General features: G+C 53.1%; 1 protein-coding gene across 1 annotated transcript in view; it reads right to left on the reverse strand.

Annotated features, from left to right (window-relative positions):
• Window positions 1-676: 676 nt before the first annotated feature.
• The window catches only part of LOC139235681 (nucleolar protein 9-like), a 66,279-nt gene continuing 52,506 nt past the window's right edge, over window positions 677-14,449 (reverse strand). Inside the window, exons 7-11 of the mRNA XM_070866721.1 lie at window positions 13,940-14,080; window positions 12,888-13,007; window positions 10,076-10,306; window positions 3,787-3,892; window positions 677-1,582 (exon numbers count right to left, since the gene is read on the reverse strand). Of these exons, the coding sequence (XP_070722822.1) occupies window positions 1,425-1,582; window positions 3,787-3,892; window positions 10,076-10,306; window positions 12,888-13,007; window positions 13,940-14,080 (756 nt within the window). The 3' untranslated portion in view covers window positions 677-1,424. The remainder of the gene's footprint in view (window positions 1,583-3,786; window positions 3,893-10,075; window positions 10,307-12,887; window positions 13,008-13,939; window positions 14,081-14,449) is intronic.

Here is a 14,449-nt window from a genome sequence, read left to right on the forward strand (position 1 = left end):
GGAGCGCCGCACTGTCGGAGGGGCGGTACTGAGGGAGCGCCGCACTGTCGGAGGGGCGGTACTGAGGGAGCGCCGCACTGTCGGAGGGGTAGTACTGAGGGAGCCCCGCACTGTCGGAGGGGCAGTACTGAGGGAGCGCCGCACTGTCGGAGGTACAGTAGTGAGGGAGCCCCGCACTGTCGGAGGGGCGGTACTGAGGGAGCCCCGCACTGTCGGAGGGGCAGTACTAAGGGAGCGCCGCACTGTCGGAGGGGCAGTACTGAGGGAGCGCCGCACTGTCGGAGGGGCAGTACTGAGGGAGCGCCGCACTGTCGGAGGTGCCGTCTTTCGGATGAGACATTAAACCAAGAGCCCCGTCTGCCCTCTCAGGTGGACGATAAAGATCCCGTGGTCAGTACTGGAAGAAGCGCAAGGGGGAAGTTTTCCCCGGTGTCCCGGGGCCAATATTTAGCCCTCAGCCAACACCACTTTAAAAAAAAATCAGTTTAACTCGGTCATTCAGCTCATCGCCGTTTGTTGGATCTTGCTGTGCACAAAATGGCTGCCCTATTCGCCTAACAAAGCGACAGTGACTGCGCTTCAAGGTATTTCCGTTGGCTGTGAAGTTCGTGGGGATGTTTCTGATGGATGTGACGAGGTGGTTATATAAATACCTTTACTCGGGTTAGTCACGGAGTCAGTGTGTGCATCAGTCGGAACCTTTATTGTACAACTTATCCATTCTGATCAGGCATTAAAACATGACCGATGGAATGTGGTGTCAGCCGGTCGCCGGTCTGTCAGCCAAGCGCAGGGAGGGAATGCTGGGAGACGTCAGCGAGTGCAGGGTTAAACAGTCGACGTGCGATTCCACCTCCCCTTTAATTCCTGGACTGATCCTGGGGAGGGGCTGTGTTTGGACCCGACCCCCTGTGGCACTGCTCACGGACAGTCTGGATCACAGTCATGTTCAGCTGTGGAGATGGCCTGTCCCCGGATCGTCGCCGTGGGGGGGGGGTGGGGGGGGGGGAAGTGGTATGAACAATTAGCGGCCAATTGTCGGGCTGTGTCGCTATAGGTTACCGGCTGCTGGTAAACCCTGGGGAACCTGCTCTCGGGGGAAGAGGCCGGGTTGGTAACGGTCAGAAGGACCGGCAGGAGATGAACTGGCTTTCCCTCGCCAGTTGTTGCCTGGCCTCGACACACAGGGAAAGGTGAGTGAGCTTCGGCACACGGGATTAAAGTTCCGTCTCGACCGACCGACGCGTTTCAAATCCAGCGCCGCGGGTCTGTCGGGGACGCAAAGATGGCGGCCCAGGTCCGACGGCGGCAAGGGATGTTCACGTTTCCGCTCCCGTGGCGCGATTCAGGAGGGCGATGCCCGCTGACCCTCTCTCTCTCTCTCTCTCGACCTCGCCACCCTCCCTCTCTCGCTCCCGCGTCCTTCAATCCGCCAGCAGTTCGGCGAACACCTTCCGCCGCTTGCTCTCCGCCGCCTGGTGTTCGTCCCAATCTCGCCGGCGCTTCACGAAGTGCGCCAGGGCGAAGTTCCGGGCGATGTGATGGCCAATCGGGTCACTGCGCAGCTCGCGCTCTCGGGCAGCTGCAACGCAACGCAAAAGGAAAGGAGCAGGGGTGAGTTGCGAGTGGCTCGGAGATTCTGCCAGATGAAAGGGGGTCACTGGACAACGATACGCCGCGGGGGGAGGGGGGATCATTTTCCCGACTTTGGGAACGCCCCAAGCTGGGGTCCGCGAATCCAGCTTCTCCAAAGGGTCCCTCCTCTTCTCCGTCCCTGGAGTCCCTTAACCTTTCACCCCTCTCCGCCGGTCCCCTCCTCAGCTACACTGCCCCAAATACCCCCTCACCTCCATCCCCGGGTCAACATCAGAAATCGGAGCAGGAGTCGGCCATTCGGCCCCTCGAGCCTGCTCCGCCATTCAATACGATCGTGGCTGATCCGATCATGGACTCAGCTCCACTTCCCCGCCCGCTCCCCATAACCCTTCACTCCCTTATCGCTCAAAAATCTGTCTATCTCCACCTTAAATATATTCAATGACCCAGCCTCCACAGCTCTCTGGGGCAGAGAATTCCACAGATTTACAACCCTCCGAGAGAAGAAATTCCTCCTCATCTCAGTTTTAAATGGGCGGCCCCTTATTCTAAGACCATGCCCCCTAGTTCTAGTCTCCCCCACGAGGGGAAACATCCTCTCTGCATCTACCCTGTCGAGCCCCCTCAGAATCTTACACGTTTCAATAAGATCACCTCTCATTCTTCTAAACTCCAATGAGTAGAGGCCCAACCTGCTCAACCTTTCCTCATAGGACAACCCCCTCTTCTCAGGAATCAATCTCACGGGTCTTTACTCGTTGGAGTTCAGAAGGATGAGGGGTGATCTTATAGAAACATTTAAAATAATGAAAGGGATAGACAAGATAGAGGCAGAGAGGTTGTTTCCACTGGTCGGGGAGACTAGAACTAGGGGGCACAGCCTCAAAATACGGGGGAGACAATTTAAAACCGAGTTGAGAAGGAATTTCTTCTCCCAGAGGGTTGTGAATCTGTGGAATTCTCTGCCCAAGGAAGCAGTTGAGGCTAGCTCATTGAATGTATTCAAGTCACAGAGAGATAGATTTTTAACCAATAAGGGAATTAAGGGTTACGGGGAGCGGGCGGGTAAGTGGAGCTGAGTCCACGGCCAGATCAGCCATGATCTTGTTGAATGGCGGAGCAGGCTCGAGGGGGCTAGATGGCCTACTCCTGTTCCTAATTCTTATGCTCTTATGTTATGTTCTTATGAACCTTCTCTGCACTACCTCCAATGCAAGTATATCCCTCCTTAAATACGGAGACTAAAACTGCACGCAGTACTCCAGGTGTGGCCTCACCAATACCCTGTACAGTTGTAGCAGGACTTCTCTGCTTTTATAATCCACCCCCCTTGCAATAAAGGATCTCTCTATCCACCCCCCCCCGCCCCCGGCCCCAGGTCCCTCCAACCCCATCTCTGGATCTCTCTCCTCACCCTGCCCCCCACAGCAGGTCGATACTCCCTAAGCTCCCCCCAACAGACTACAGGTCCATCCTCACCACCTCCTCTCCATCCACCAAGGTCCATTGAAGTGTCAGCTGTGTCTCAGTGGGCAGCACCCTCGCCTCTTGAGTCAGAAGGTTGTGGGTTCAAGTCCCACTCCAGGGGCTTGAGCACAAAAATCAAGGCCGACACTCCCAGTGCAGGGCTGAGGGAGTGCCGCACTGTGGGAGGTGGCGTCTTTCGTACGAGACTTTAAACCGAGGCCCCGTCTGCTCTCCCAGGTGGATGTACAAGATCCCATGGCCACTATTTCGAAGAGCAGGGGGAGCTATCCCCGGGGTCCTGGGGCCAATATTGATCCCTCAGTCAACATAACAAAAAAACTGTTTATCTGGGTCATTATCACATTGCTGCCTGTGGGAGCTTGCTGTGCGCAAATTGGCGTTTCCCACAATACAACAGTGACTATACTGCGTTGGCTGTAAAGAGCTTGGAGACGTGCGGTGGTCGTGAAAGGCGCTATATAAATGCAAGTCTTTCTTTCCTCACCTCCATCCCGGGTCTCTCCCCAGCAGGAACTGCCTTTCTCCCCTCCTCCCCCACCCCGCCCCCCCGCGCTCACTCTTCAAGTACAGAGGCCCAAGGAGGGGACTGCTGCCCAACCTTTGCCAGCCCGAGTTGCCAACTCGACGCAGCGAACGGGAAGAAGGGGACCAAAAAAAAAAACACAGCTTCTAAAAGGGACGAGAAGGTTGAAAGTCGCTCACCGAGTTCCTCGGCAATGGCCTGCTTCATTCCAATGGGCACCGAGTTCCAGATCTGGTCAAGGACTCGGCTGCCGTGTTTGTCGCAGGCTAGCTGTACGAACCGGCCCTGGAAAAAGAGCAAAAACGACACAATGTGAGTCCAGGGCAATCGAAGGCCACTGCCGAGACCTTCCCGCCGTAACCGAATGATTTGCAGCCAGCTGGCCCTCGCTTGTCCATCACCCCGTTACCTCCTGTAACCAGTGGGGTGCCGCGGGGATCAGTGTCGGGGCCTCAACTACTTACAATCTACATTAATGCCTTGCTCATGAATGAACTTACAATCTCTTTACCTATATGGTCGGGACCTATATGCACCACGACAGCTGGCTGTTCACCCTCCCCTCCAGAATGTGCTGCACCCGCTCCGAGACATCCTTGACCCTTGCACCAGGGAGGCAACATACCATCCTGGAGTCTCGTTTGCGGCCGCAGAAACGTCTATCTATTCCCCTTACACTTGAATCCCCTACCACTATCGCTCTCCCACTCTTTTTCCTGCCCTCCTGTGCAGCAGAGCCACCCATGGTGCCTTGAACTTGGCTGTTGCTGCTGCCCTCCCCTGATGAGCCATCTCAGGCCGCGCTGCGGCACTGGAGCTGCGCACGGATTCACTCTGGAGCATCCGCGATGCTGAGGATGTCGTGAACCGCACGTTTGGTGAGTCGATCACACCGCAGGTAAAGGTTACGCAGGCAGATAGGGAATGGGTGACCAGCAGGAAGAGCAAGGGGAAGGAAGGTAGTGCAGGGGTCCCCTGCGGTCATCTCCCTGCAAAACAGATACACCACTTTGGGAACGATACAGGCAGAGAGAGGAAGGGACCGAGTGCAATGTGGCCAAGTTTGCTGACGATACAAAGATGGGTGGGAAAGCAAATTGTGAGGAGGACACAAAAAAATCTGCAAAGGCATATCGACAGGCTAAGTGAGGGGGCAACGATTTGGCAGATGGACCATAATGTGGGAAAATGTGAGGTTAGCCACTTTGGTAGGAAAAATAAAATTATTTAAATGGAGAGAGATTTCGAAATGCTGCGGTACAGAGGGACCTTGTGCATGAAGCACAATAAAGTTAGTCTGCAGGTACAGCAAGTGATCAGGAAGGCCAATGGAATGTTGGCCTTTATTGCAAAGGGGATGGAGTATAAAAGCAGAGAAGTCCTGCTACAACTCTACAGGGTATTGGTGAGGCCACACCTGGAGTACTGCATAGTTTTGGTCTCCGTAGTTAAGCATCGCGAGAGAGGAGTGGGCGCGGGACTGCAAAGGGCGGTGGCAATTTGGAGCAGTGCCAGTCGGGAGGCGGCCAACTGCAACAGGGGCAGAAAGTAAACAAAGAAGTAAAAAGAAATCGAAGTGTGACGGCACAGCCAGTCACCTCTCTGCCTGTATCGTTCCCAATGCTTGGCTGGTGGATTGGTGAGTATTTTATCTTTTTCTTATCAGTCGATAAACTTTGGCATTGTAACCAACTTAAGTTACTTTAAGGGTTAAGTCATGGCAGGAGAGCCCAGACCCCATGTCATGCTCCTCCTGTGCTGTGTGAGAAATCAGCGACGCTTCCAGTGTCCCCGACGACTATGTGTACAGGAAGTGTGTCCGGCTGCAGCTCCTGACAGACCGCATTGCGGCACTGGAGTTGCGCACGGATTCACTCTGGAGCATCCACGATGCTGAGGATGTCGTGAATAGCACGCTTAGTGAGTTGATCACACCGCAGGTAAAGGTTACGCAGGCAGATAGGGAATGGGTGACCAGCAGGAAGAGCAGGGGAAGGAAGGTAGTGCAGGGGTCCCCTGCGGTTATCTCCCTCCAAAACAGATATACCGTTTTGGGTACTGTTGGGGGAGATGGCTCATCAGGGGAAGGCAGCAGCAACAGCCAAGTTCATGGCACCATGTGGCTCTGCTGCACAGGAGGGCACGAAAAAGAGTGGGAGAGCGACAGTGATAGGGGATTCAAGTGTAAGGGGAATAGATAGGCGTTTCTGCGGCTGCAACCGAGACTCCAGGATGGTATGTTGCCTCCCTGGTGCAAGGGTCAAGGATGTCTCGGAGCGGGTGCAGCGCATTCTGGAGGGGAGGGTGAACAGCCAGCTGTCGTGGTACATATAGGTACTAACGATACAGGTAAAAAAACAGGATGAGGTCCTACAAGCTGAATTTAGGGAGCTAGGAGTTAACTAAAAAAATAGGACCTCAAAGATAGTAATCTCAGGATTGGCACCAGTGCCACGTGCTAGTCAGAGTATGAATCGCAGGATAGCTCAGATGAATACGTGGCTTGAGGAATGGTGCAGAAGGGAGAGATTCAAATTCCTGGGACATTGGAACCGGTTCTGGGGGAGGTGGGACCAGTACAAACCGCACGGTCTGCACCTGGGCAGGACCGGAACTGATGTCCGAGGCGGAGTGTTTGCTAGTGCTGTTGGGGAGGGTTTAAACTAATATGGCAGGGGGAATGGGAATCTACACAGGGAGGCACAGGGAAGTAAAAAGGGGGCAGAAGCAAAAGGTAGGAAGGAGAAAAACAAGAGTGGAGGGCAGAGAAATCAAGAACAAAAATCAAAAAGGGCCACATTATAACATAATTATAAAAGGACAAAGAGTGTTTAAAAAAAACAAGCCTGAAGGCTCTGGGCCTCAATGCAAGGAGCATTCGTAATAAGGTGAATGAATTAACTGCGCAGATAGCTGTTAACGGATATGATGTAATTGGGAATACGGAGACATGGCTCCAGGGTAACCGAGGCTGGGAACTCAACATCCAGGGGTATTCAATATTCAGGAAGGATAGACAGGAAGGAAGGTGGGCTAGCGTTACTGGTTAAAGAGGAGAATTAGTAAAGAAGGACATTAGCTTGGATGATGTGGAAGCCAGATGGGTGGAGCTGCAAAACACCAAATGGCAGAAAACGTTAGTGGGAGTTGTGTACAGACCACCAAACAGCAGTAGGGAGGTTGGGGATGGCATCAAACATGAAATAAGGGTACAGCAGTTATCATGGGTGACTTTAATCTACATATAGATTGGGCTAACCAAACTGGTAGCAGTACTGTGGAGGAGGATTTCCTGGAGTGTATAAGGGATGATTTTCTAGACCAATATGTCGAGGAACCAACTAGGGAGCTGGCCATCCTAGACTGGGTGATGTGTAATGAGAGAGGATTAATTAGCAATCTGGTCGTGCAGGGCCCCTTGGGGAAGAGTGACCATAATATGGTAGAATTCTTCATTAAGATGGAGAGTGACACAGTTAATTCAGAGACTAGGGTCCTGAACTTAAAGAAAGGTAACTTCGATGGCATGAGACATGAGTTGACTAGGATAGACTGGAGAATGATACTTAAAGGGTTGATAGGCAATGGCAGACATTTAAAGATCACATGGATGAACTACAACATCCCTGTCTGGCATAAAAATAAAAAGGGAAATTAGGGAAATTAGAAAGAGGCATATAAATTGGTCAGAAAAAGCAGTAAACCTGAGGACTGGGAGAAATTTAGAACCCACCAGAGGAGGACTAAGGGTTTAATTTGGATGAGGGAAAATAGAGTATGAGAGTAAGCTTGCAGGGAACATAAAAACTGATTGCAAAAGCTTCTATGGATATGTGAAGAGAAAAAGATAGTGAAGATTAATGTAGGTCCCTTGCAGTCAGAATCAGGTGAATTCATAATGGGGAACAAGGAAATGGCAGACCAATTAAACAAATACTTTGGTTCTGTCTTCACGAAGGAAGACACGAATAACCTCCCGAAAATACTAGGGCACCGAGGGTCTAGTGAGAAGGAGGAACTGAAGGAAATTCTTATGAGTCAGGAAATGGTGCTAGGGAAATTGATGGGATTGAAGGCCGATAAATCTTCAGGGCCTGATAGTCTGCATCCCAGAGTACTTAAGGAAGTGGCCCTAGAAATAGCCGATGCAGTGGAGGTCATTTTCCAACATTCCACAGATTCTGGATCAGTTCCTATGGATTGGAGGGTAGCTAATGTAACTCCACTTTTTAAAAAAGGAGAGAAAACAGGGAATTATCGACCGGTTAACCTGACATCAGTAGTGGGGAAAATGTTGGAATCAATTATTAAAGATGTAATAGCAGCACATTTGGAAAGCAGTGACAGGATCGGTCCAAGTCAGCATGGATTTATGAAAGGGAAATCATGCTTGACAAATCTTCTAGAATTTTTTGAGAATGTAACTAGTAGAGTGGACAAGGGAGAATCAGTGGATGTGGTGTATTTGGACTTTCAAAAGGCTTTTGACAAGGTCCCACACAAGAGATTAGTGTGCAAAATTAAAGCACATGGTATTGGGGGTAATGTACTGACGTAGATAGAGAACTGGTTGGCAGACAGGAAACAGAGAGTCGGGATAAACGGGTCCTTTTCAAAATGGCAGGCAGTGACTAGTGGGGTGCCGCAGGGCTCAGTGCTGGGACCCCAGCTATTTACAATGTACATCAATGATTTAGACAATGGAATTGAATGTAATATCTCCAAGTTTGCAGATGACACTAAGCTGGGTGGCAGTGTGAGCTGTGAGGAGGATGCTAAGAGGCTGCAGGGTGACTTGGACAGGTTAGATGAGTGGGCAAATGCATGGCAGATGCAGTATAATGTGGATAAATGTGAGGTTATCTACTTTGGTGGCAAAAACAAGGCGGTTGAATATTATCTGAATGGTGACAGATTAGGAAAAGGGGAGGTGCAACGAGACCTGGGTGTCATGGTACATCAGTCATTGAAGGTTGGCATGCAGGTACAGCAGGCGGTGAAGAAAGCAAATGGCATGTTGGCCTTCATAGCGAGGGGATTTGAGTATAGAAGCAGGGAGGTCTTACTGCAGTTGTACAGGGCCTTGGTGAGGCCTCACCTGGAATATTGTGTTCAGTTTTGGTCTCCTAATCTGAGGAAGGACGTTCTTGCTATTGAGGGAGTGCAGCGAAGGTTCACCAGACTGATTCCTGGGATGGCAGGACTGACATATGAAGAAAAACTGGATCGACTAGGCTTATATTCACTGGAACTTAGAAGAATGAGAGAGGATCACATAGAAACATTTAAAATTCTGACGGGATTGGACAGGTTAGATGCAAGAAGAATGTTCCCGATGTTGGGGAAGTCCAGAACCAGGGGTCACAGTCTAAGGATAAGGGGTAAGCCATTTAGGACCGAGATGAGGAGAAACTTCTTCACTGAGAGAGTTGTGAACCTGTGGAATTCTCTACCACAGGAAGTTGTTGAGGCCAGTTCATTGGATACATTCAAAAGGGAGTTAGATGTGACCCTTACTGCTAAAGGGATCAAGGGGTATGGAGAGAAAGCAGGAATGGGGTACTGAGGTGAATGATCAGCCATGATCTTATTGAATGGTGGTGCAGGCTCGAAGGGCCGAATGGCCTACTCCTGCACCTATTGTCTATGTTTCTAAGGAAGGATATACTTGCATTGGAGGCAGTTCAGAGAAGGCTCACGAGGTTGATTCCTGAGATGAGGGGGTTGTCTTATGAAGAAAGGTTGAGCAGGTTGGGCCTTTACTCATTGGAGTTTAGAAGAATGAGAGACGGTCTTATTGAAACGTATAAGATTCTGAGGGGGCTGGACAGGGTAGATGCAGAGAGGATGTTTCCCCTCGTGGGGGAAACTAGAACTAGGGGGCATAGCCACAGAATAAGGGGTCGCCATTTAAAACAGAAATGAGGAGGAATTTCTTCTCTGAGGGTTGTAAATCTGTGGAATTCTCTGCTCCAGAGAGCTGTGGACCATCTGTTTATTCCGACTCTCTGCTTCCTGTCTGCCAACCAGTTCTCTATCCACGTCAGTACATTACCCCCAATACCATGTGCTTTAATATATTTTCCTCTCCTCACTTCCTGGTCCAAATGCGCCTCTCTGTTCCTCCACCGCTTCATTCACCCAAGACCCATTATTATTTAAGGTGGAGATGGAGACAGATTTTTGAACTACAGCGGAGTAAAGGGTTATGGGGAGCGGGCAGGGGAAGTGGAGTCGAGGCCAAGATCAGATCAGCCGTGATCTTAGTGAATGGCGGAGCAGGCTCGAGGGGCCGAATGGATATTTAATATTTCAATGCCCGCGATCCGAGTCCTGCATTAACCCATTCTATCCCAATTAACATTTTATACCCCTCGAGCAGGTTCCCCCCCCCCCCCTGCTTAACCCCTTCTGTCCGCTTTAATATTTTAACCCCCTTCCCCGCTGCCCCCTGGGGTATGTTCTCACCGTGAACTTCCGGATGACCTTCTTCCGCTGCTTGTCCGACACGGTGCCGCTGGTCAGCAAGACGTCGAACACGTGACTGCCCGTCTGGTCGCAGGCCAGTCGCAGGCGGTCGTCCTCCGGCATGGCCGCCAGGCTGAGCACCAGCGGGGCGGGCTGGTCAAAGCGGAGCAGCCGCTGGGCCAGCAGTGAGCCATGGTAGCTGATGGCCTGCAGGGTCCGCTCGGCGGAGGGCTGGGGGGGGGAAGAGACACAAAGGCGAGGTTAGCGGGGAGGGCGGCCCCCCTCGTATCGAGGATGAGCCGCTACTACCACAGGCGTCACAACAAAGGTCCGCACATTCCAGATCCACACTCGACCGGCTCCGCTGGGCGGGGGGCCACATTGTCCGCACGCCCCGACCACGAGAGACTCCCGAGGCGAGCGCTCCACTCCGAACTCCCACACGGCAAACGAGCCAAAGGTGGGCAGGGGAATCGTTACAAGCGACACCGCCCCCCCCTCCCCTGATAAAAGTGCAACATCCCCCACCGACACCTGGGAGTCCCTGGGCCCAAAGACCAGTCCCGCCCCTAAGTGGAGGGAGTGCGTCCGGGAGGGGCGCTGAGCACCTCGAGTCTCGTCGCCGAGAGCGCGCAGAAAGCAAGCGCCAGGCAGCGGAAGGAGCGTGCGGCAAACCAGACTCCCCACCCTCCCCTTCCCTCAACCACTGTCTGTCCCACCTGTGACAGGGACTGTGGCTCCCGTATTGGACTGCTCAGTCACCGAAGGACTCATTTTAAGAGTGGAAACAAGTCTTCCTCGATTCTGAGGGACTGCCTACGATGATGATATTCCAGATCCTGAACTACATCCTGAAGGGTGGAAGATGCCTGTGGGTGGGTTTGTTTAACGTGGGGTGACCGTTGCACACCAGCCACCACACGGGGCTTGACAGAGCGAGGTCTTGGTCCAGTGGCAAGGGTTAACCAGGACGACTGGAGACCTGCTCTGCTGCACGGACCCAGTGCGTACACACATATCGCACAGTGTGGGCTGGGCACGTGCTGCCCCTGGGCCCCCGCCTCTTCTGGGCCCCGAACTCACGCCTGCCCTGGGCCCCCCCCCCCGATCACGTCCCTCTACAATCTCTCGCCGCTCCTTTTATGGCCCCGACCTGCCGTTGATGGTCTCTCTCTCTCGCAGGTCAGAGTCACCACAAGGCAGGGGCAGGTCAGTACTGAATGGCCACGGGCCGTTAGAATCATAGAATGAGATTTACAGCACGGAGGGAGGCCATTTCAGCCCATCGTGTCCGCGCCGGCCGACAAAGAGCTACCCAGCCTAATCCCACTTTCCCGCTCTGGGTCCGTAGCCCTGTGGGTTACAGCACTTCAGGGGCACATCCAGGTACTTTTTAAATGTGGTGAGGGTTTCTGCCTCTACCCCCCTTTCAGGCCGTGAGTTCCGCCCCAGACCCCCACCGCCCTCTGGGTGAAGAAATTTCCCCTCAAATCCCCTCTAAACTTCCCCCCAATTACTTTCAATCAATGCCCTCCCCTGGTTGTTGACCCCTCTGCTAAGGGGAGTAGGTCCTTCCTCTCCACTCTATCCAGGCCCCTCATCATTTTATACACCTCAATCAGGTCTCCCCTCAGCCTCCTCTGTTCCAAAGAAAACAACCCCAGCCTATCCAATCTTTCCTCATCGCTAAAATTCTCCAGTCCCGGCAACATCCTGGTAAATCTCCTCTGTACCCTCTCCAGTGCAACATCCTGGTAAATCTCCTCTGTACCCTCTCCAGTGCAACATCCTGGTAAATCTCCTCTGTACCCTCTCCAGTGTAATCACATCCTTCCTGTAATGTGGTGACCAGAACTGTGCACGCAGTACTCCAGCTGTGGCCTGACTTCCTCTACACTTCTCAATGTCCTACCATTTAATGTGTATTCCTTCGCCTTGTTAGCCCTCCCTAAATGCATAACCTCACACTTCTCCGAATTGAATTCCATTTGCCACTGTTCAGCCCACCCGACCAGTACATTGGTATCTTCCTGCAGTCCGCAACTTTCTTCCTGCGGACGTCTAACAAGGCGAGGTATTACACATTAAATGGTAGGACACTGAGAAGTGTAGAGGAGCAGAGGGACCTTGGAGTGCAGGTCCACAGATCCCTGAAGGTAGCAGGCCAGGTGGATAAGGTGGTTAAGAAGGCACACGGAATACTTGCCTTTATTAGCCGAGGCACAGAATACAAGAGCAGGGAGGTTATGCTTGAACTGTATAAAACACTGGTTAGGCCACAGCTGGAGTACTGCGTGCACAGTTCTGGTCACCACATTACAGGAAGGACGTGATTGCACTGGAGAGGGTACAGAGGAGATTTACCAGGATGTTGCCGGGACTGGAGAATTTTAGCGATGGGGAAAGATTGGATAGGCTGGGGTTGTTTTCTTTGGAACAGAGGAGGCTGAGGGGAGACCTGATTGAGGTTATAAAATGACGAGGGGCCTGGATAGAGTGGATAGGAAGGACCTGTTTCACTTGGCAGAGGGGTCAACCAGGGGGCAGAGATTTAAAGTAATTGGGGGGGAGGTTTCGAGGGGATTTGAGGGGAAATGTCTTCACCCAGAGGGCGGTGGGGGTCTGGGGCGGAACTCACGGCCTGAAAGGGGGGTAGAGGCAGAAACCCTCACCACATTTAAAAAGTACTTGGATGTGCCCCTGAAGTGCTGTAACCCACAGGGCTACGGACCCAGAGCGGGAAAGTGGGATTAGGCTGGGTAGCTCTTGCTCGATGGGCCGAATGGCCTCGACGTGCGTGTACAGGATTTACCTGGTGCTCCGTAGTCGAGTCCTCCTCGGCCAGGTCGTAGACAACCTCGTACGTCAGGAGGGAGATGAAGAGTGGAGCGCAGGCCACCCTGCGAGAGGCCGGCTCACAGCAGTGGAAAGCCTGAAACGAAGCAGCAGATGGCGTTGTGCCAAGGGAACGGTTTAGAACCCAGCAGCTAAAAAAAAAACCATCACTATGTCACTATACTCGCGACTCCAGCTGAACAGTGCGCGCACGGGTTAGGATCGGGGCTAAGCTGTGATGCCCCGCACAGTCGAATATCCTGGCAATATTCGGGCTGACACGTTTTTAAAATGGCCGCCGGCGTGAGGTATCGGGTGATTGGAGGGGAGGGACAGCTGCTGCCTACCGTCTCCAGCAAGGCCCCCCCCCCCCAACCCCCGACAGGACCGGAGGAGGGGGAGGGAGAGTGGGGTGGCTGGCCGAGGTTTCTGGCGATAACCTCCCGCCAAAAGCAGGTCTCGGCGCTCGCCAACATGGCCGCCACTGGCTTTGAGCTGGGACGGGCCCGGGTCCCACCTCCCTCCCCTCCAGCTAGCCGATCCCAACCGCGCGCGTGGGCGGTAAGGGGACTGCGATTGGTACTGAGCCCCACACAGGGCAGGAAGGGCCCAAGTTCCAACCCACTATCATCTCCCCCCTCCAACTGGTCGGCGCTGAGTTAGCTGATCCCAGGGTCTGGGGTGGGGGGGGGGGGGGTTTGGGGGAGGGGATCGGAGAGGGAGCTACAACTGGCCGCTGTGCCCCCACTCCCCCCCCAGGTTAGGAAAAGGGGAGCTATCACTGTACTCGTGTCTCCAGCTGAACAGTGCGCGCGCAAGGCCACGAAGGGACAGGATCGGAGCTAATATGCGATGCCCCACACAGTCAAATATCCTGACAACTTAAAAACTGGCCGGCTGGGTGAGGTATCGGGTGATTGGGGGGGGGCACGGGGGGAAGGCAGTTACTGCCTGCTGACTCCAGCAAGGACTCCCCCTAGAGGACAGGAGGAGGGGGGGGGGGTGGCGGCAGTAAGGTTGCTCCCTTACCTGGTACAGTCTCATCAGCATCTCCTGCTGCTTCTCCTTGTGCTTCACGCAGGCGGCGGCCAGTTCGGTGATGATCCCCATGTGGCCCTGCGCTAAAATGGCCTCCAGGCCGGGGCAAAGCTCATCGAACATCTTTGAAAACTGAGGAAAAGAAATCAAGAGGTCAGCCAATTCGACAGGGTCCCCCGTGCTGATCACGGTTGTAACACAGGTCGGTGAACTTCGACCCAGGTCCCAGGTCGTTTCCCTTCCTCGGTTTCCTCTTTACTTCCATTGCCCTCCCCGGTGTCCTGGGGCCAATATTTATCCCTCACTCAACATTAACTAAAACAGATTAGCGGGTCATTATCACATCGCTGTGTGTGGGAGCTGGCTGTGCGCAGACTGCTTGCCGCGTTTCCCACATTACAACAGTGACTGCACTCCAAAAGTACTTCATTGGCTGTAAAGTGCTTTGAGACGTCCGGTGGTCATGAAAGGCGCTATATAAATGCAAGCCTTGCTTTTCTC

This window comes from Pristiophorus japonicus, chromosome 23, assembly GCF_044704955.1.
Source record: "Pristiophorus japonicus isolate sPriJap1 chromosome 23, sPriJap1.hap1, whole genome shotgun sequence".
NCBI lineage: Eukaryota > Metazoa > Chordata > Chondrichthyes > Pristiophoridae > Pristiophorus > Pristiophorus japonicus.